Source organism: Dipodomys merriami, unplaced genomic scaffold, assembly GCF_024711535.1.
Source record: "Dipodomys merriami isolate MVZ:Mamm:240054 unplaced genomic scaffold, mDipMer1.0.p SCAF_7, whole genome shotgun sequence".
Classification (NCBI taxonomy): domain Eukaryota; kingdom Metazoa; phylum Chordata; class Mammalia; order Rodentia; family Heteromyidae; genus Dipodomys; species Dipodomys merriami.
The window spans coordinates 44354931-44378000 of NW_027206290.1; the positions used below are offsets into that span (position 1 = coordinate 44354931).

Below are 23070 nucleotides of genomic sequence, written 5' to 3' on the forward strand. Positions count from 1 at the left end.
ACACACACACACACACACACACACGGAAGAAAGGCAGAAAGAAGGGAGGGAGGGAGGAAGGAAGGAAAGAAAGAGAGAGAAAAGAAGGCAGGAAGGGAGGGAGGGAGGAAAGGAGGGATGAAAGAAAAAAACAACTAGTGAGACTTAAGGCAATGTAGCCTAAGTTCAACGAGCACTATGTGCTCGTGGTTATTGTGCAGCTGCAAATTGTGCCCCAGACTTGAGGGTAGTGTGTCTTGGAGGAGGAATTGCTCTTTACATCTGCATAGCCTTTCATCTTCATGATCAGCTTGTCCTAGGATAGAAACTCTCCTTGACTTCCAAACTAGTGTGGATTAATTTAACCTTGAAAAATGTTTACACCCTTGTACCTGGATTTGACCTGTCTCTTCTCCACCCTCCATTGCCTATTTCCTCTGTGAGTATATTTTTATTCCTTGTCCAGCAACTAAAAATGTATATTCAGTTTTTCTTTTATATAAACAATCTGAATTTGTCAGAGGAGTACAAAGGTATTACTGGAACTTAAGGATGAGCTCTGGAACTTAGTTTCAGAGGTCTTGAGGAAACAGAAATGGATCAACAAGTATTTTTCTTTTTTTCTTTTTTTTGGGGGGGTCCAGTCCTAGGGCCTGAACTCTGGGCCTAAGTGCTGTCCCTCAGCTCTTCAGCTCAAGGCTAGCGCTCTACCACTTGAGCCACAGAGCCACTTCTGGCTTTTTCTTTTTTGCTTATGTGGTGCTGAGGAATTGAACCCAGGGCCTCAGGCATGCAAGGCAAGGGCTGTACCACTGAGCCACCTTCCCAGCCTATCAACAAGTATTTTTCAAGAGATAGCCAGTGTACTGCGGCCAGTGATGGAGATCCCTGCAGTGTGGCAGAGAATTAACTGAACTAAGTCCATGGTTTCTCTCGTCTTTGTTTTTTTTTTTTTTTCATTTATTTTCTTTCTTTCTTTTTTCTTCCCTCCCTCCCTTCCTTTCCCTCTTTCTTTCTTTCCCTCATTCTTTTTTTCTTGCTTGTGCTGATATTAGGGCTTGAACTCAGAACCTAGGTAGTATCCCTTAGCTTTTTCACTCAAGACTGGATCTCCACCACTTGAGCCTCAGCTCCACTTCTGGCCTTTTGGTGGTTAATTGGAGGTAAGAGTCTCATAGACTTTCCTACCAGGGCTGGCTTCCAACTATAATCCTCAGATCTTAGCCTACTGAGTAGCTTGGATTACAGATGTGACCCACAGGCACCTGGCTTTGCTACTTTCTCTAAGAGTTGAATGTGTAGTATTTTTACATTGCACTCCACAACATTGTGGAATAGTGACTTCTAGCATTCCACACATTTCAGCTCTCCTGCATGAGGAGAAAGTTTAACGAGTAAGATTATTTGAGTGGGAGAATATTCAAGATGCCAAACTAAGTAAGGTACAAAGCAGGTCATTTTAAGAAGTACAAAGCAGTCAGGTTCTATTGGTTCGTGACTGTACTTCTAGCTGCTAAGGAGGTTGGGATCAGAAGGCCTCTTGGCCAAACCAATCTGGACAGGAAAGTGGAGGTGTGGTTTAAGTGGTAAAGCACCAATCTTGAGAGAAAAAGCTAGGGGACAGAGCCCAGGCCCTGGATTGAAATCTGCCTGACATGGGGGTACAGTGTGGGGAGAAGTACAAAGGTAATTCAAGACATTTCAAAGTTTGGGTGACTTCCAGTACCATCATTTCTGGTATTAAATTATATTTCAGCACCCACATGTGAAGGAGCGATGCATGAGAAAAGTTCACCTCAAAGACTGCTTCTGGTTCTTTCTTGTTTTTCACATTTAGATTGCTCTTAGAGTCTTATCTAGATTCCTTTACTGTTCACTGACCATCAAATAACATCACGGTGTAACACTATTCTTTGTTCTTATCAACTGTTATGGTGTGAATATGTCCCCTTCAGAATCCATATTGAAACTTAATCTCCATTCTGTGAATATTAAGAGGTGGAGCCTTTTAGGAATTGATAAAACCAAGAGGAGATTGGACTCCTAGAAATGGGTCAGAGTTGATGAACTTTAGCCCTTGGGCCCTCTGCTTTCTTCGATGTCAGGACATAGCATTGTCTCCCTAGGATATAGCACCAGCTTGAAAGCAAGGGAACAGGTCTCTAAGTCAGTGAATATCAGTGCCTTGGTATGGAACTTTCCACCTTTATAATTATGAGACAAAATTCTGTTCTTTATGAATTTCTCAGTCTCTGGTAATTTCTTACAGCAGCAGGAATGGCTTAAGACACATTCGTATGATTGTTTGGAATTGGAGGGAAGTTGATTTTCTTTTACTCTTTGGAGGCTCCCATTCTAAAGTGGCAGCTGCTTACTTTATGAGAGACCTTGATGTTGTTTCCTGCAAATCACATTCAGGTCATGACAGCCATGAGTAATAGCCAGGAAAGGCAAGGACCAACCTCACCCCTTTTTCTCATCCAGCTGCTCTGTGAGAAAACAAGCAAAATTGCCCTCGTTTACCGGCAGATTCTCAGATTTCATTCAAATTTCCTGCCCTTTGTTGTCCTTTCTTGATACCTGAACAATGCATGAAATTTGGTTCTTTTTATTTCACTTCCTCTACTTGAAAAACATGAAGTGAGAGAGAGAGAGAGAGAGAGAGTGTGTGTGTGTGTGTGTGTGTGTGTGTGTGTGTGTGTGTGTGTGTGTATGGGGGGGAGGGCATAGATGGGTGTGAGAAACCAAAAAAATGAATCTGAATTATGTGCTTTTCTGTCCTTTTATTCCAACTGCTACTAAGCAAATAGAAGTTCCCCAAGTCCTTCCCACAGTGGTCACCCTCAGACATAATCAGGCCCTGATCATGCAGGATTTTTTTTTTTTTACATAATTGTGCCAGTTTGCATTAGTACTTATTTTTCTTCCAAGCTGAGCTCTGGGAGATTAAACTGTGAATACACACACACACACACACTGCTGAGGGTTTCTGTTCTTATAGTAAATAACTGCTCTAAGCCAGAACTTCCTTCACAACCCCCATAAAATTAGAGGAAATGTCTACAATGTCTGTATGGAAAGTGGTCTTTTGTTACTTGACAAAATTTTCCTTCCTCAGACCTTGTGATATGCAAATTATACCACCACGTATTTGTTCTTGAAAGCCTGTTCAGCTGCAGTGGTCTGGCTTAAATTTGTCTATAGTATACAGGGAGGAATAGTACTTACACAGCAAGGGAGATGTTGTAGAATGGGTTTCTTAATATAAATTATATGTGTTTAATAATCTTGAAATGTTTTTTTTCTTTATTTTTTTTTTTTTATTGTGCTCTTTCTGGGGCTTGAACTCAGAGCCTTATACTCTTGCTTAGCTTTTTCTACTCAAGGCTGGTGCCCTAACATTTAAGCCACAACTCCACTTCTGGCATTTTATTGGTTAATTGGAGTTAGTTTCATGAACTTTTCTGTTTGGGCTGGCTTCAAATTGGGATCCTCAGATCTCAGCCTCCTGAGTAGCTAGAATTACAGGAGTGAGCCACCAGTTCTTGGACTCAGAAATAATTTATTTTTTTATAGGCTAAATCAAACACTTCATTCTGTTTAACCAGAGTTAATGTTCAAACTGGATATACTTGATTTTTTTTTCATCTTTCTTGGCTTTTTGGAGTTGAATTACAAGTATTTTTTTTTAAATCGAAAGACACTTAAAGGTCTTCATGTTCCGTATACATGTTCAAACAAGTCAGAGGAAAGAGGCATAGAAAGTAGCCAACTAATTACCCCAAAGCATGAAGCCAGCTCATGACTAGCTCAGAGCCTTCTCTGAACAATCTGCTTTTACTTCCAGCCTTGGGAATTCTCCTGCAGAAATCATATAGCAAGATCATGTGACTAATTCTTCTTTTTGACCTCAGATACATGCCACTGTTTTTAATATTTTATTAATTTCCCATATTATATTCAAATAGTTGTACTATGGAGTTTCAATTTCACATACCCCTTTATGTATACAGTGCATCTTGGTCAGAGTCGTCCCCTCCATCATTCTCTCTTCCCAGTCTATCTGCCCTATCTCTCTCTGCCTCAAGTTTCCTTCTGAGTTCCATTTTCACATAGTACATTGAGTACTCTGTGTTTTTCTGCCATTCCTCTCTCCATTTATCCACTCCTCTCTTTTAGCCCCATCTCCAACCCCATCAAGACATGTTTCTGCTTCCTGATATTCATTTTGTTAAACCATGTGTCTAATTTTTACTTGAGGAAGTAAATTCAGGGAAGTAAATTTCAAGGAGATGAGAGTAAGATACAGTCGTTTTCATATATCTAGATGCATAAATATTTCTTATCTAGATATTTAAGCATTTATTTGTTCATACTCATTTCCTAAGTTCTCTTTTTAGTTGTGACTCAAAGTATACTAATATTATTGCCTTAAGAATGAAAGCCAGTCAGGCGCCAGTGGCTCATGTCTGTAATCCTAGCTACTCTGGAGGCTGAGATCTGAGGATCACAGTTGAAAGCCAGCTCAGGCAGTAAAGTCCATGAGACTCTTATCTCCATTAAACTACCAGAAAACCGGAAGTGGTGCTGTGGCTTAAGCAGTAGAGTGCTTGCCTTGAGCTGAAGAGTGCAGGGACAGTGCCCAAACCCAGAGTTCAAGTGTGTGACCAACAGAAAAAAAAAAAAAAAAGAAAGAAAGACAAGCCCTATCCCTGTGGATCATACTAGCTACTCAGGATGCTGGTGAGATCTGAGAATTGAAGTTCATAGCCAGCCTGGGTAGTCAATCCAACAGACTCAAATCTCCATTGACAAGCTAAATTTGGATGTGGAAATTTGGCTCAAATGGGTAAGCATTGTCTTTGAGTAGAAAAGTCTAGGCTCTGAGTTCGATCCCCAGTACAAGCACAAAAAAGAAAAAAGTGAAGTGACTCCTGAACAGAAATGTGATTATCCACATAAGGAGCTAAATGCATATTAGAAAATATCCATATTGGAAAGTTAAATCATGACATACTATGTGTCATCGAAACCTTTAATATTAGAACATGGAATTGGATGGAAAAGTTAAACAGTCAATGATTATAAGCAGGTGACCATGCATATTCAAAAGCAAGCCAGACATATTCCTATAATCCTAGTTACCTAGGAGGCTGAGGTCTGAGGATTGAGGCTCTAAGCCAACCAGGGCTGAAAAAAAATCCATGAGATTCTTATCTCTAATTAACCAGGAAAAACTGAAAGTAGAGCAGGGTTCAAGGGCCACTTGGAGCAAAAAGCCAAGTGCCTGAGGTACTCTGAATGGAAACTCCAGCCAGTACATGCACACACACACACACACACACACACACAAAGCATAAGTGTAAGCCACATATAGTTCTCTCTGTCTCTGCTTAGGACTCTCCCTGCCCCATCTGTTCTCCACAGACAGCGTCTCCACACTGGTCTCCCAGCCTTTGAACATGTCTCCCTCTAGGACCTGGGTATTGTCAATTTTTCCTAGAGGGAAGTTAGGCTCCTTTACTTGGATCCATATTCACACATCCTTAGGAAAACCACAATTGAAATCCCTTTCAGGCATTGGGTACGCCACACAACTGCAGCACATTTTGTCAGGACAAGGGTCTCCTTAGAGAAATTTCATGGTGAAAAATCCCCATCTGCAGGAAATTAATATGCAAACAAAGTTCCACTCTTCCTTGAAGCAAGTGGTACAAGCCAGGTGTCATTTTACTGATTCTCTAATAGTCATGATGTTTTACATCTATTTTTTACCACACTTGGTGCTTATATTTTCCATATTTGAGATAAAGTATTGTTTCAATAATAAATGAGTAACTTAAACAGAGAGACCTTCTTCATGGAACTTTTCAACTTTGAAAGTTCTTGGGATGAGCTCATTTCTGTGTATGCCCTTTCATTTCCTTCAAGCACGTAAGTATCCGGGGAAACAGCCTTTTACCTTCTTTCCCACCAGTGTTAAAGGAAGGTCTCACAGAGCAAATCCATTCCCTATTTGTTTACATCAGCTAATCTTGTTGGTAAAAGATTGGGCTGCTTTGTAATGCTCTAAAATGCATACATTGAACTCTCATCCATTCTCTTACCTCTGTAAGGCTGTGCTACTTACCATGTTTGTTTTGACCATTACCCAACAAATTTCTCATTTATCTTTGTTATCAATAAGCTCTGCATTATTATTCACGGGGCTATTAAATCTCATCCAAATCACACTACCTGAGGGAGAGAATTGGTTCTTCAGTTGCTGTGACTTTACATAAAGCAGAAACTTTAAAGCTCTTCTCTGCAGAAAAAATAGAGCTTGTAAAACCATATGGAATAGTGTCCCCATTGGAATCCATATGGCTAATGTTTCAACTGGCTTCCCAACCTTTACATTCTCATTCTTATTCATGTCAGTCTCAATGGTTGGGATTTACCAGGCAGATGAATTGTTAAAATCAGCCTTCTTGCTGCTGGTTCATGTCTATAGTCCTAGCTACTCAGGAGGCAAAGATCTGAAGATGGTGGTTCACAGCCTGCCCAAAGCCAGTCCAGTCCACACAATCCATGTGACTCTTCTCTCCAATTAGCCATTAAGAAGCTGGAAGTGCAAGTATGGCTCAAGTGGTAGAGTACTAGCCTTGAAGGGAAGGACCAAATGAAGACTTGAGTTTAAGCCCCAATACAGGCACACACACACACACACACACACACACACACACACACACACACAAAAACAAACACACAATCTTAAAAGGACAGATATGTTTTCCATTTAAATACTGCACTAGATGAATCCCTTTGAAATGTGGGAGTCCTTCATTTATCTCTTGGTTTACTAACTTAATATATAGGTTTTAATGCCTTTCTTGAAGTTATATATTCATTCACATATCCATTCATTCACAACTACATAATAGTGAATTTAGACTGGATTTATTAAAATGGTCTATGGGTGCCCAGATTCAGTGGTTTATTTACCTGCCTTGGACCTTCAAGTTTTTCAAATAGGCATCAGGTAGAATTCTTGGTTTCAGGTGTAGGTGGACAAAGTCTAGGCTGCTCTTGATGTGCTTCTGCTGGAATGTTTCCTCAACTTCTCCACTTCTGGCCTTTGTCATTCTAATTTTGGCCCAAGCCAATCCAATTAACAATATAGAAATACCACCCCGTCCTGTCAAATTCAAATGCTTCAGTGTTTACATGGATGTTATGTTTGTTGACTGTGGCTCTCTTCAGAGATCTCAACAGACCGAAGTATCTGATAATTGAATCAAAGTGTCTCTAGATGTTGGTACCTTGTTCTACCTGGTTACTCCTGATCCAGGCTGTACTTTCAGACTAAAGCACCTACAGTCTCTTCTTTCCCTGCTTCAGAACTGTCTATCTTTTCCAGCAAACCAAGTTCTATCCCAACGGTCTCTCCATTTTTGACCTCATGTTGGCATGTAGAAAGAGTAATTGATGCTCATTAGGTTGCATTGGTTAATATTGCCTCATTAAAGGCCAGGGAACCACCTGCTGTTTGGTTTAATTCTCTTGCAGTGTGGATCCTTAGTTGTGGAGGATTCAGAGTGAGAAAACATGTATCTTTTTTTTACAAGATTTCTGACCAGAATGATTTTTTCCACAATTTTAACTATACTCTGAATATTGATTATATCATCTTTTCTTTTTTTTTTTTTTTTTTTTACCCATAGTGTTGTAAGGACAGCATCCAAACATGAGTAGCTTACACATATAATCCTAGCTATGCAGGAGGTTGATATCCAGAGGACCACAGCTCCAAACCAGCTAGACAGAAAAGTCCACGATTGTATGTCTGAAATAATCAGCAAAAAGCAGGGCTAGAGGAGTGACTCCAGCTGTAGTATGCCAGCCAATGAAGCGAATTGAGCAAACATAAGGTCCTGAGTTTGATCTCCAGTATTTGAAAAAAAAAAAAAAGGAAGAAAGAACAGTAATTTATAGTATTTTTACAAAAACATTACATGAAGAGATTGATGCCTTTGGTCTGCTTATCTGTTTCCTGCTTACACTACACTCCATTATTTTTTATCAGTTGAGGATACTTCCCCACTACTGATCTAAGCTACAGTAATACTGTCATTCTAGTGAAGGCCACAGGTATCTGCCATGACAGAATCTGAAGGACATTTGTTTATTTTAATTAACACAGTTTGAAGTACGGAAACATTACAGAAAATTCAAAACTAACAAAAGGCATCTCAATTTCCTGGCCATCCAGTTTCCTTTTCTAGAGAAAAATAATGTTTGATTTCTACATGCTTGTACTTTCTCCCAGAGATAATGTACATATAGAATAAGACATACATTTGTATATATAAGAACCATATACATATACATATATATATATACATATATATTATTCTTTCTGGGGGTGTTACCAGTACTGGGATTTGAATTCAGGGCCTGGGTGCTGTCTCTTAACTCTTCCATTCAAGGCTGGCATCCTACTTCTAGCTTTTTGGTGGTAAATTGGAGAAAACAATCTCAGGGACTTTGTTGTCCCTGCTGGCTTCTAACTGTGGTCCTCAAAGCTCAGCCTTCTTAGTAGCTAGCTTTATAGGCATGAGCCATGGGCACACGGCTATATTTAATAAACAACAGAAACCTGACTGTGGAATGTTCACCAGAATTCCAGAAATGACTTCCTCAAGAGAAGCTGCGACCTTTAGACAGCTGGAAAAAATTCCACGGGGAGGAACTGCGACACAAATATTCCAAACACAGTCACCTTTGCTCCTGATCTGCTGTTAGGTCTGCCTAAGGGCTAAATTTCCTGGAAGCTTGAGGACCTCAGAGCTGAAGTTCACAAAGGACAGCCTCATGAAAGAGGAAGGTGACAATGTAGGAGAGGACAGCCCTAGGACAAGAGAAGCCAGGTGTTTGCTCTAGAGTTGGATCTGGACCTTTCTTCTTGAATGTGGTAACCTGGACATTGACAGGTGACAGGGATGGAGTTGCTCTCACTTTTTGACCACTTTATTGCAATCTCTGGACGCACCTCATGCAGTTTACCACTGCTGTGTTGATGAGCAGTTAGATGACGGTGGCACACCAGTTCCTTTCCCAGTACCATAGCAATGAATTTGTCAGTGAATGGCTGATAGTCATAGAAGTGAAAGTGCCAGGTAAAAGGCCATTTACATTTGTACTTTTGATAGAGATCACCAACAGAAACTAATAAGAAGTTCTATCATTCAATTAAGTCATGGTTTTGTCACAGTGTCTCTGTCTTGGTCAATCCACTGTTATTTGACTGGTTAATCTTTTCTGCTCTGAGGTAGGTGAGGTACACTGTACATTTTGTGTGTGTGTGTGTGTGTGTGTGTGTGTGTGTGTGTGTGTGTGTGTGTGTGTGTGTGTGTGTGTGTGTGCATGTGTGACAGTGCCTTTGCTTTTTTGCTCAAAGCTGGTACTCTATCACTTGAGCCATAGCTGCACTTCCACCTTTTTGGTAGTTAGTTGGAGATAAGAATCTTACGAACTTTTCTTCCCTGGGCTGATTTCTAATAGAGATTCTTAGCCTCCTGAATAAATAGGAAAACAGGTGTGAGCTACAGGCACCTGGGCACACTATGCATTTTTTACTTCCATAGTAATGAAGGTAAGATGCTTTGCTTTTAAAGTCCTTCTTCTCTGGTGACAAGGAAAGGAACTGAAATTCAAAGCAACATTTTTTTTTCTTAGAACAGTACTGAAGAGTACTTAGGGAAAATGCTCTTCATTTCCGGTGAGCACCGATTGTTGTGGCATTTGTTGAACTATTTACCAAGTAGGAATTAGAAGGCAGTTGCATTTTGAAGAGCACTAATTAGATCATCTACAAAAACAATTGCATAAGACTGAGAACAGATGCCTTCAAGCCTCTTATTTTTGTTTCTTTCCCTCTAACACCCCAGGCTATCCGTGTGGACTTCTGGATGGTTCTGTAGTGAAACTCAAAGACAACATAAGACTCACTACCACTGGAAGAAAAGTTCCAACTCTTCCATGTCAAGATACTTCTAATTACACAGGGAGTTAGAGCCAAACATAAGAATTGACAGTGATCAAGATGCATTGTATGCATAAACTGACATGTTGAATTGAAATTGCTTTGTACAACTACTTAGATTTTTTTTAATGCTGCAAAGCTAAGTGATAGTGGCTCATGCCTGTAATCTTAACTATTTAGGAGGCTGTATCCTAGAAGATCTTGGTTCAAAGCCAACCTGGGCAGTAAAGTATGAAAGACTCCATTTCCACTTAATCAGCAAAATGCCAGAGTAGAGGTATGGATCAGGTTGTAGGGTACCATCACTGAACAAGAAAGCCAAGTGTGAGATAGAGGCCATGTGTTCAAGCCCTGGTAGAAGCCTTAGTGCCAGCAAATATCCTCCTCCACCACTCACACACACTCATACACATCACACAAGTACTGTATTGTATTTCAAATTTCAAATCTGCCATATATGTTCAAAAAAGGGAAATATTCCTAAAGTATTTCTGCCTTTGTCTCAATCAAGAAATACCTTGTGTTTGATTGTTTGGTACCAAAGTGTTTGGTCGGACCAGGACTATCTTTTCTTCATGAAAAGTCCTTCCAGATTGCGTGACTTGCTTTTCTGTTCTGGCTAGGAGGATGTATGTGGCAGGCCAGGGGACTTTTCCCACCCGGTCTCGAGGACCAGAGTGATTGTTGCCAGCATCACAGACCAGAACGGCTGTCGGCCAGATGGTTGCCTCAGTGTCTGACTGTGAAATGCCAGCTGCAATTAAAACCCTTCTTTCAGAGAACAAGGCTTTCAATGCAGGCCCATATGGTGACTGAGCCTCTGAACTTGTGATCATTTAAGAGGCCAGGCTCAAGAGAAAAGCATATGGAAAGAACTAGAAAGTGAGAAGTGCATGGAAAAAGGTGAGGAATAGTTATTAAATTGGTTAAATTAGTTTCTGAATCAGTGGAGATAGGGAGCAATCCCACTGCCTAGCTGACTGGGTAGTATGGGGCTACTTGGCTAGGTTGGAGTATCCAGCTCTTTAACCAGACAATCCAGTTACTACCGTGAGGGTATTCAGTAGGTACGTTTTACACAATAATCAACTGGCTCTAAGTATAAGAAATTGTGTGTGTGTGTGTGTGTGTGTGTGTGTGTGTGTGTAAGTGTGTGTATGTGTGCGTGAGTACATGCATGCTGGCATTGGTGAGTAAACTCAAGGCCTGGGTCCTGTCCTTTAACTTTTTTGTTTAAAGCTAGTGCTCTGCCACTTGAGCCACAGCTTCACCTCTGACTTTTTGGGGGTTGATTAGTGATAAAAGTCTCACATCTCCCAGACTTTCCTGTCAGGGCTGGCTTCCAACTGGTATCCTCAGATCTCAGCCTCCTAAATAGCTAGGATTGCAAGAGTGAGCCACTGGCACCTAACTTAAGTAAAAGAAGTTATTTCACTAATGTGAGTTAACTGGATGGTGTAAGGGGAAACATTGAGGTTTCTTGGAGGTAGAATTCTGCCTCAAATCCTCAGTGTGGATTTCTACCTGTTTCCTGCCTTCCGAACTGCTCTATAAACATCAGAATTACCATCTCTCACAGACCTGTGAGCTGCACACTCCCTACACCTGCATGTTAAAAATATTTCCAAGAGCCAGGTGCCAGTGGCTCATGTCTGTAATCTAGCTACTCAGGAGGCTGAGATCTGAGGGTCACAGTTCCTAGATAGTGATGAGAAATTGGCCCTAAACTGCCTTAAGCTGACCCTGCTGAAACAAATAGCTAAAACAAACTCTCTTCTTCCCTCTAAAGCAAACAATCCCCCTCCCCAAATAAACTGCTTGTCACATCCTGAATTCCCACACCCGAGGTTAACCGACCCTGAGACCATCGATTTTATAAGATTCCGGTCACATCTGCTGTGGACTCCACTGCTGACAACTCCCAACCTGTGGCCTAAGATAAGGCCTTCCTGCTATGCTCACAAAGAGCTTTCTTCCCCCTTTTCCCCTTGTAGTTGTAAAAGAGTGGCCCGTTGTCTCTCCAGTTTGACTTGAAGACTCTGGCATCTCTCTCAGTCTTTTACCCTGAAATAAAAGTCTGTTAATCAGTTGAGTTCACTTTCTGTCCTTTCTCTATTCTGATACCCTCATGACTTAGTTTCCTTATAGATGGCAGTGAGATTTTTATCTCCAATTAACCAATAAAAAAAAAACCTTGAAATGTTGCAGTTGCTCAGGTGGTAGAGCAGTACCAAGGCGCTGAGTTCAAGCCTTAGGACCAGCTCCAATATCTATAAATCTCTCTCTCTCTCTCTCTCTCTCTCTCTCTCTCTCTCTCTCTCTCTCTCTCTCTCTCTCTCATCCCCCCCCAAGAGATTTCTGTGCACCTTCATATTTGAGAAGCAAAGCTCTAAGGTGTTAGTGAGTTCCATTTACCAGTTGTTGCTTTGTAGGTTTGTGTAGGCTTGAAACCAAGGACTGGGTGCTCTTCCATTAGCTTTTTTGCTTAAGTCTGGCACTCTACCACTTGAGCCACAGCTCCACTTCTGGCTTTTTGGTGGTTAATTGGAGATAAGCATTTCATGGATTTGTCTGCCTGGGCTGCCTTTGAGCTAGCTTTGCACCTCCATTCTCAGATCTCAGCATTCTGCCTAGCTAGGTTAAAGGCATGAGCCACTTGAGCCTGGCTCACTCATATTCTTTGGGATGCTACACTTAACTATATCAATTTCAGTAGTTCCTGCCATGAGTTACATAGCATTAAGCAAGACATCCACAAGTGTTTGTGGCATAAATTTTAAATCACCTTCCCCCAAAAGCACGCTAGAAAGCAATAATAGATACATGGATTTAAACACAAATGCATTACTGGTATGGCATTTAGCATCATTTGGAAATCTTGAGTTTTTACCAAATGATTAAATTAATAATATACACTACTTCAAAGATAGGGACTATAGAATTTACAGTCAAATTGCTAAACATATATCTAGAATAGTCTAAACTTTCTTAAGCTGCTTCCTTCTGAACCTAAAAGAAGAGAGTGCCACAAGTAAATACAGCCTAGCACTTACTAAATTCATATTCACAAGACCTGGAACTTTTTGCTGTAAACTATAAGTTTGGGGAAAATGTGAGCTGAAATAAGGAAGGCAGTATAACCCAGGGTGAAGGTTTTGATATTACTCACGGTCTTGTTGGAAGAGTAGTGAGATGTGACAGGCCATATGATACTATCACATGATGAGAGGAGCTGCCCACACTAATTTCTAAGTGAATGAGTGTCTAGAAGATATGCGTGTAGTATACATTATATATTACATATAATACATTTTATATGTATATTATATATTTATATCAATATAGGTGTGTATATCTGCCTGTATCTGTCTGTCTGTCTGTCTGTCTGTCTCTCTCTCTCTCTCTCTCTCTCTTTCTCTCTCTCTCTATATGTATATATATGGCCAATCCTGGGTCTTGAACTAAGGGCATCCTGCCCTCACTGGATGTTTTTACTCTACTACCTGAGCCATGCCTCCACTTCTGCTTATTGGTTGGTTAATGGAGATAAGAGTCTGGTGGGTTTTTCTGCCTGGCCTGGCTTTGAACTATGTTTATCAGATGTCAGCCCCCCTGAATAGCTAGGATTACAGTTGTAAGCTACTAGCACCTGAATGTGAGAGATATTCTATTTGAAACTTCTTTTTGGAGAACTTCATGAAGAATTAACTTATCTGTTATGGAAGGAAGATACTCAGAATAGTCAGGTGCTCACAAAGGATTTGTAGTGATTAAAATATATTATCTTAATATTAGAATGCTTAACTAAAGACACTCAGGGTAATGTAACAATACCAGACATGAAATGATTTTGATCTGGGACATGGGCTTATTGGAGAGTGAAAGATGGGTTTTGTTGTGTTGTTGTTGACTATCTTCCTTGATAGCTATTTATATGTATGCATTCCCCTGTCTTTTCATTCTGTTGGCTTGTCACACATTATGTAAGGAGATGAAAGTTTTCATCAAAACTAGGTTGTTGGGCACCATTGGCTCACACCTATAATCCTAGCTACTCAGGAGGAAGGAAGTCAAAATCTGAGGATCGAGGTTCAAAGCCAGCTCAGACAGGAAAAATCTCTGAGTCTTTTCTCTCTAATTACAACAAAACAACAACAACAACAAAAAAGAAGTGGAGGGGTGACTCAAGTGATAGAGTGCTAGCTTAGAGCCCAAAAGCTCAAAGACAGTGCTAAGGCCCTGAGTTGAAGTCTAGTGGTAGCACAAACAAAACAAAACTAGGTGAGCTTTGCCTTTAAACTCAATCACCTATCCCCCCTCATACATGGCTGCACAAAGGGCTTTGGCACTTATTTTACATAGAGGAAAAAAAAAGAGTACTTGCTGAAAAGCAAAAGTGAGGAATTTATTCACATCGAGAGCAAGTGGGAATTCTCAGAGTTAGCAAACTTCTGGGGGTCAACACTGCTTCATGTTGAATCTCAGTGAAATTGGCCCTCAGCTTTTGCTGAAACAAAGTAAGGAGAATGAGCTGTTTGTGGCTGGTGTGCATGGGGTGGGAGGTAATACCTTAGGTAAAAAGTACACAGTAAGCCTTCAGTGGGTACAAACTCCCATTGTAGAATGGCTGTCTCTTTCTTATGCCTAGGCTTCCAGATACAGAGTAATGGTTGTCTGTTTCCATTTTCGCAAAAAAATTTAGCTGAGAAACTTCTGAGCTCCTGGTCAGGCTACGTGTCCAGTACTCCATGGGCACAGGCTCCAGTGTAAAGAGATCTGCCCACTGCTTTCCCTTCCTCCCTCCCTCTTTTCCCCCTCCTTCACTTCCTCCCTCCCTTCTTGCCTTCCTTGCTTTTCCTATCTTGTTGGGGGGTCCTCTCTTGCATCTTTTGTGTTGATTGTGTTTCACAGGCAGCAGCCCTAAACCACTTATCCTTGTCAGCACATTCCCCAGACTCCTCTGCGTTCATATCTACCTTGTCACTCCTGACTGCTGTCACCTCTCTCACACTTCTAGAAAAGGATGGATCCTCCCAGGAAATGTTCCTCTCCATCCGAGGTGCAAATGAGCTAATCACATCTCTTTAGGTATGTGTTTTGCACCGGGGAACTTCGTCTAGCTTTGTTAAGAAGACCTTTCTCACCACCACAGAGCTTGTATATGTATTGAGAGGTGATGTGTTATTTTGTTTTGCACATGTTATTTTATTTTTCTTAACAACTAATTCTAGCTTAGGATTCACGGTTTTGGTTGAACCTCAGAATCGTGCAGGGTGTCTTCTGAAACTCTTCAGAATAATAAGTAAGAATAGCTCAAAGTGGGACCCAGACTTCATTAGTTATCAAGTTCTCCAAAAATTTATCTCAGCCTGCCTTCAAAGTTGATAACTAGTAATAGAGGCTAAAATCCTAAATGGCTCTATTTCATTTCGAAGAGGTTTGATTTTACAGTTTAAAAAAAGTACAAAGCGGGCTGGGAAGGTGGCTCAGTGGTAGAGCGCTTGCCTTGCATGCCTGAGGCCCTGGGTTTGATTCCTCAGCACCACATAAGAAAAAAGAAAAAAGCCAGAAGTGGCACTGTGGCTCAAGTGGTAGAACGCTAGCCTTGAGCTGAAGAGCTGAGGGACAGCACCCAGGCCCAGAGTTCAGGCCCCACGACCGGACCCAAAAAAAAAAAAAAAAAGTACAAAGCTTTCAAATGAGCAAGTAGATGTTTCTTCAGAATGTACTCTGTCAAAAAAATCAAATATAGAAAATATGTTTTTATTTTTCTTTGTTTTGTTTTGACTGTGACTTATAGGGGAATCTAGAGGGTTAAATTAGTTGTTTTTCAAGTGGATCCAAATATAAACCATTGTAGAAAATAGATATATTCATTGTTGTGTGAGTTCCAATTTAACATAAGGTGCCGAGATTCTGCCTGTATTTTTAGCTAAGCATAGAGTTGTTGGTCTGGGAGTCATTGAGAATTTCAAAATAGTTTGCTCCTAAAAATATACTTCCTGAAATGAACTTGAGGCCTGAATGGGATGAATGGGTTTATTTTTTTCTTCTGTATTTACTGTTACCACAAGAAAGCAAGGGTGAAATATGTATGTTTATATTTTTAGAGATCCAGGAAACAGGTGTTATGCCTGAGCAACAAAGAAGATTATGTATCATGTAGAGCACTGATGGCAGACAGTTAAAATTTACGGGGCAGAAAGAGGCTGTAGAAGGACCCGGGGCTGCCCCTTTGCAGGCGGGAACATTTACCTTTACCATAAAGCACTGTTGAGTTTCTCCAAGGGAATGAAGAACTAGCACCTTGTTCAGTGCCACTTATGATCCAAAAGTATAATCTTTCTAAGGCAGAGAAAGTTTATTGAGTATGTTTGTGTATTGAATGCCTTTTAGCCTTGGTTTACTTCTATTGGCTCTCCAAACTCTTTCAATTTACTTCCATCACCAATAGAAATGGGCCTCACTGAGGACAGAAATGGGGTATAAGCACTGTACTTTGCTTATTGCCTCTGGCATGCCTGTGCCTTACCATGCATTGTCTGTTTTCAATATTGTACTGAGTAAACATAAATCTTTCATTTATGATCATGTTCCTCTCCATCTGAGGGAACAGGTTTTATGTCCTGCCCCACTTGGTATAAAGGGTTAAACGTGAACTCTATGTGATTATACCTATATGTATTCCTCTGGTCACTTCCGCAAAAAAAGTTTAGGTACCGTCCATATGACCTGAGTTGTTTTTGTAGTAAGAGGTACAGTATAGAAACAATGAGTCTCATAAAGCTTACATTTGGGTAAATAGATAATAAATCAGTCTGTGACCCACATAGTTTTGCAGATGGTTAAACAGAATCCTATGGTAGTTTTACAATGAAAGATGACATTTAATCAGAGATCAGAAAGGCTCAGATGTCCTCCTATGTGATGAGTAAGGGGCTTGGGATGTACTGGATGAGGTTAAAGAGGTGGCCAGCCACAGGTCTTTGAGGTGGCACAGTCTTAGTTGGCCATCAGATCAGTGCCTTGACAGTCTTGTGTCTCAGACATATAGGGAAAGTTTTAATTAATGGCTTGTAGGCAGGAAATCATGGGAGTTGTCATCTGTACAGAGATTATTTTTTATGCTCTTCCAGGTGCTGCCATTGTTTAATGGCAGTTGGTATGGTCTTGTACCTTCTCCAAGAGTTGCCCTGGGATTTACCTGCTTGCTTATACACTTTACCACTCTGCTGTGACCCCTCTTTGCCCATGTGGGCAATGACTCTTTCTGGTACCCACATCCTATGGGGCTCCTTCTATTTTGGGTTATCCTGCTCTGGTTTGTTTCCTTGTCTGTTCATCAGCTAAACTGTAATTTCTTTTCTTCTTTCTATTTGTGTGTGTGTGTGTGTGTGCACGCGCACTCATGCACACATGTGCATTCATGCACATGTGCTTCTAGTATCTATTACTATGCAGTAAACCATTCTGTGTCTTTACTGATTGATAAGGTTTTTGTAGAGTGCTTTCTGGCAATCATGGACAGAAGCAAGAAGCTACTGCTACTGATCATCCACTGTCCCCATATACATGGCTTATATGCCAGGTGGTCTATGTGAGGGAACTCTAATTTGATGTGAAAAAGTTGTCTTGCCTTTCTCCATATTCCTTTTCATGGCCTCAAGTTCCTTTGGAAATTGCATAATGGCTCCAGGAATCCATGTGCTGGCTCCCTAACCTTTAGATAGGTGTTTACTGTCTCTTTCTCTTCTTCTCCCAGTTAATGATGACATGATGACCAGTGACAACAATGGTGAGGTCAAGATTCCACAGCTATGTAAGTTTTGTGATGTGAGATCGTCTACCTGTGACAACCGGAAATCTTGCATGAGCAACTGCAGCATCACGGCCATCTGTGAGAAGCCACATGAAGTCTGTGTAGCTGTGTGGTAAGGGACTTTTGCTTTTTATCTTTCTTAGTTAGTTAGTTAGTTAGTTAGTTAGTTAGTTAGTTAGTTAGTGATGTTCCTGGGTATAAACTTATGGCTTCACACTCTCACTTGGCTTTTTCACTCAAGGCTGGCACTCTTCCTACTTGAGCTACATCTCCATTCTTGACCTTTGGCTGGTTAACTAGAGATAAGAGTCTCTCCAATTTATTTTTCCAGGCTGGCTTCCTCAGATCTCCATGTCCTGAGTAGCTAGGATTACAGGTGTGAGCCACCAGTGCTCAGTTCTTTATCTTACTTTATATGTCTTGCATTCTCATAGTATATAAGTGTCTCCATATTCCCTCAGTGCAGACACCCAGTCCACTTCCTTCCTTGTTAATAACATCTATCTTTCAGTTATTAAGTGTGGCTTCTAGGGATATTCAAATACATATACACACATATACACATTCACAGGAGTTCATGACATAAGATGTAATATGCATAGTGCATCTAGAAGCCCTTCCTATGTCAAAAAGAATGATTTTCTCCCTACTAGTAATTTAAATTATTCTTTCCCAGTCCTTATAGTAACACCAGGAGCTTTGTTCTGCTGAGACAATCTTAGTTCTTTGTTGGTGAAGGAGAAGAGGTCTAAGTTTGGCTTTTGGGGAAGAAAAACACTTGCCCGAGATGGGAAAGCTAGTTAGAGAGGCAGAAAGACAACCTGTTAATTTGTCAGACATCCCAGCTACACCCTGGTATAGCCATTGGACTATATCTGACATCCTTCTCTTGGATCAGGACCATATATTCTTGGGTCAAATCTTCTGTTCTCTCTCTTCTCTCCTTCCTTCCAACTCCTTTGCACATACAAACATCCCAAACAATTCTGTATACTACACAATGGGTACTCATAAATCATTTGATTAATTCATGGCTGTGAGTGACTAACATGTGCCAGTACTGGAGCTTCAAGTCAGGGTCTCTCTCCCTAGCTTGAGTTTTTGTTTAAGGCTGAAACTCTGCCACTTGAGCCACAGCTCCACTTCTGGCTTTTGCTGGATGAATGGACATAGAAAAGTCTCAATGGGCTTTTCTGCCTGGGCTGGCTTTGAACTGTGATCCTCAGATATCAGCTTCCTGAGTAGGAAGATTACAGGCATGAACCACCAGTGCCTGGTGAGAAACAACTCTGATCAGTAAAAGAGTGCCAGTTTTGTAAGGAAAATGTATAAATTCATTAATGGAGTTTAACATTTTGCAGGCTTATTCTGATGATTGGAAATTACCTACTATTTAAAAACCATATGCATGTCCTGGTTGATTACCAGGCACGAATATAAAGCCAAATATGTCTCTCCTTTTCTTGGAAATGAATCTTTGGAGACTTTCTCTATTCCACAGATTTATCTTGATGATAGATCTAAGGACTTTGCAAATTTCCATGCATACCAGGTGCTGAACTGGTTTCTTAAGAATTAGAAGAATGTTAACAGCCAAGACTGGTCAGGACAGCTTCATGCCGGCCCTCCACCTTCCTTCCATGTACTTACAACCTCATGCATGTCCAGTTTTGGTCAGTGGTTTGAAAGAAGGGGAGGGCAGAACCATTATAGTAGAAGGTTATAAAGTATGGTATCCAAGGACTGGCTGGAGTAATTAGGAATGGTTCAAATTCAGTAAGAAGTACATGATTTTATTGAGAGATTCTGAAAAGCTCTCAGGTGGAAAATGTCATAAAGTCACCCTGTGAGGTTCTGAAGGGTAAGGGAGGGTCTATAACCTCTCTCTGGGGACAGATTTGTGCCGAATGTAAGCTTCAACATTTGCACATTCCTGGTTTCACAATACCAGAAAGCTCTCTTCTTTGGCAGAGTGAGTGAAATTCCAGAGGGGTTGGATGGCCTATAGAGGAAAGGTGGAGACACCAGAGCCTTGGCCTCCATGCTTTCTTCTAGGACTGTGTCATCCACAGCTCATCTCCCACTGGGCTGGGAGGACCGACTTCTGTTGCTTGTAGCAGCATCCTTTAATTGCATTGTTTTCCTGTCTTTCCAAATGATTGGATGAGAATCAAGTCTCTCTGGAACAGAGCTATGAGAATGTGGAGGAATCAGTGAGCTTTATTCTTGCTTGACTCAATGAAAGCAAACCTCACTGCGAGTCAGGATTGTGGATAATGGCAAAGGGAAGCAGAACTTGGTGTCTCTGACCTCCCTGATATCTGTCGGGAATGAGCTCCAGTCCCTACTCCCTGGGAGCAATGGTTACTTGAGGCACTATCCCTGAATCCCTTCAGCAGTGTCTTCCCTCCCTTAGGTACTTCATTCCTTATGAGAAGCCTTCTTCCATGGCCGGTTGATGCAGGGGTACAAGTTTCTGGCTGCTTAATTTAGGAAAAATTTAAGGGCCCTTCTGGCTTCAGAACATCTGAGACACCCACCAGGGTCTCTGTGGCAATTGACCTGTACAGTAGTCTAACTTCTCTCCCTGCAGGTACATCTTCAAACACCTCCTGCATGGACACCTACAGTTTAATGTCTGTTTCCAGAAAACCAAAACTGGACAGGAGGCTACTTTCTATTTTTTTGTTTATTTGTTTGTTTCCTTCTGGTTCTGGAGTTTGAACCCAGTGCCTGAGCTTTGTCCCTTAGCTTTTCTGATTAAGTTTAGCACTCTACTACTTGAGCCATAGCTCTACTTATGGCTTTTTGGATGTTTAATTGGACATAAGAGTCTCACAGACTTTCTTGCCTGGGCTGTCTTTGAACTTCAATCCTCAGATCTCAGCCTCCTGAGTAGCTAGGATTCCAAGTGGGGGCCACCAGTGCCGCACCAGAAGTCTATTTTTAAAAGAGCCAAATGAGACAAAGGGAAGGCTCTGTCCTGGAATTTGTTCCAATGCTCTGATTAGGTTTCATGTTTTTTTCACTGATGGATTGTTTTATTCATTCAACTAATGTCAATTGGGTGTCTAGTTCATGTGAAATGCTAATACTTTCTCTAAGGTGTGAAATATTTGGGGTCCAAAATTAATAGTATTATAGTGATTCTTCTTTCAGTGGAAATTGGCAATGTATCCTGTAGCTCAGAACAAAGAAAAGTCTGGACATATTTCCTTGTATTGTCCATTTGGCCTGGTAAGAAGCTCTTTTACAGGACATTGATATCTCAGGACTCTTCTGAAACTTGAATAATATCATTTTTTTCCTGCAATTGAGCAGCTAGGAGCAGTGAAGCAAGAGGCTCTGAACAAGCTGCTGGATAGTTACAGATCAACACCTTTCCTTCCTTGGCCTCTAGAAACTTCTCAGAGGGGAGCTACCATGCTTTTCTCTGGGAAAACAGAAGATTCAGTGTGTTTTCATTTTATTACCCAAGCAAAAATAAACTTCACACATATTCACACTAGTAAAATTGTGTGTCTGTGAGGTGGTCAGGGTGTTTTATTCAATGAATATAACTTTGCAAAGAAACCCCAGTAACTATGGGATTAAGGACAAATGAGGGTTCTTGATTTTGGCTTTATATTTTTCAAAGAATGAAATTCTGGGCTTTGTGCATGCCTAGTACTACTAAGTGCTCTACTCCAGGCTGAGTAGATGTGTGTGTGTGTGTGTGTGTGTGTGTGTGTGTGTGTGTGTGTGTGTGTGTGTGTGTGTGTGTGTGTGTGTGTGTGTGTGTGTGTGTGTGTGTGTGTGTGTGTGTGTGTGTATCCCTACATAGGGGCTTAAATCCAAGGTCTAGGCACTGACCCTGAGCTTTGTCACTCTAAGCTAGCACTCTACCACTTGAGCTGCAACTCCATTTCTGGTTGGTGGTTAACTGGAAACAAGGGTCTCTCAGATTAGTCTGCCAGAGCTAACTTTAAACATAGCCTCCTGTTGGGTAGGTTTTTAGATATGCAGCATTTGTGAAGTGGTCTTTCCAAACGTTGACTCTTTTCATTTTCTGGCAGCTGTCCTAGAGAAAGGTCTACTCATAGGAAGATAGTTGCTCCTCCTGTATCTATAGGGAACTGGTTGGTTAAAAAAAATAGCTCCCTTTGTGCCTGCCAGGATTTTATTTCAGGAGACTTGAGCTCTTTCATCAGGGGGCACATTGCCTCTACTAGAGTGACCTTCAGATTGCGTGAATGTCACAGACACCAACTAATTCCTGGTTGGGCTGCACCATTATTTTCCAAACTTCCTTGTCTCATCTCCTTGTTGACCTTCTGTCTTTTACATGTCCTTCATTTAAGCACTAAGCAGGCCAGGGTTGGCCCTTACTGTGAGAAAGACCCTATATTTTTACTAGAACAAATTTCTGTCTTTATTGTTTCTTGCTCTTAGCCTACCTTCCGTTTTCCTTACTGTGAGTAATAAATTTGTGTGTGCTGGTGATGGTGGCTGTTAGTGAGTATGTACACACACCTGTTGACACATGATGCACTCACATAATATGCACTCAGACTCCTTCTCATGGAAGATTGCAATAGCAGACAGACTGTACGTGTTACTTATTTTATCTTTTTCTTTTTGTGTCAGTTCTGCGGCTTGAACTCAGGGCTATGCCCTGTCCCTGAGGTTATTTGGCTAAGGCTAGCACTCCACCACTTGAGCCAGAGCACCACTTTTGGCTTTTTCTGAGTAGTTCATTGGAGATAAGAGTCTCATGGACTTTCTTGCCCCCAGGATGACGTTAAGTGGCAATACTCAGATCTTAGCCTCCTGAGTAGCTAAGATTACAGGCAGGAGCCACCAACACCTGGCTTGTAGGTAATATCTTTTACAACAAAGTTATTGCTTTCTCAAGGCTTTCCTCTTGGTAGAGAGATTGTCATTCAACAAGACAGTATTTTGCACCTGAGGAGGCTGAGATGGGAGAGAGGGTCTGATCATGTATGCCTCATCATAGGGAAGCAGAGAGAGAAGTTGTAGAAAAGAGATAGAGAATCAGTACCCTTTCCTAAGAATGTTGACGTTTTATGCTGTTTTTTGTAATTGTAATACCATGCATGAATCCAGCCATTTCTAAATGTAATGTGCATATACAGCCAACTAAGCATTTCCTAAAACCCACAGAACCTTAGTTGAATTGGTCCCTCCATAGATGATATGAAAGCGATACTAAATATAGGAGTAATTAATTTACAACAGCATAGATTTC

At 41.0% G+C, this 23070-nt stretch overlaps 1 protein-coding gene across 1 annotated transcript in view; it reads left to right on the forward strand.

Moving 5' to 3' along the window:
• Positions 1 to 23070, forward strand: part of Tgfbr2 (transforming growth factor beta receptor 2) — a 93100-nt gene that overhangs the window by 24584 nt on the left and 45446 nt on the right. Inside the window, exon 2 of the mRNA XM_070006479.1 lies at positions 17766 to 17934. Within this exon, the coding sequence (XP_069862580.1) occupies positions 17766 to 17934 (169 nt within the window). The remainder of the gene's footprint in view (positions 1 to 17765; positions 17935 to 23070) is intronic.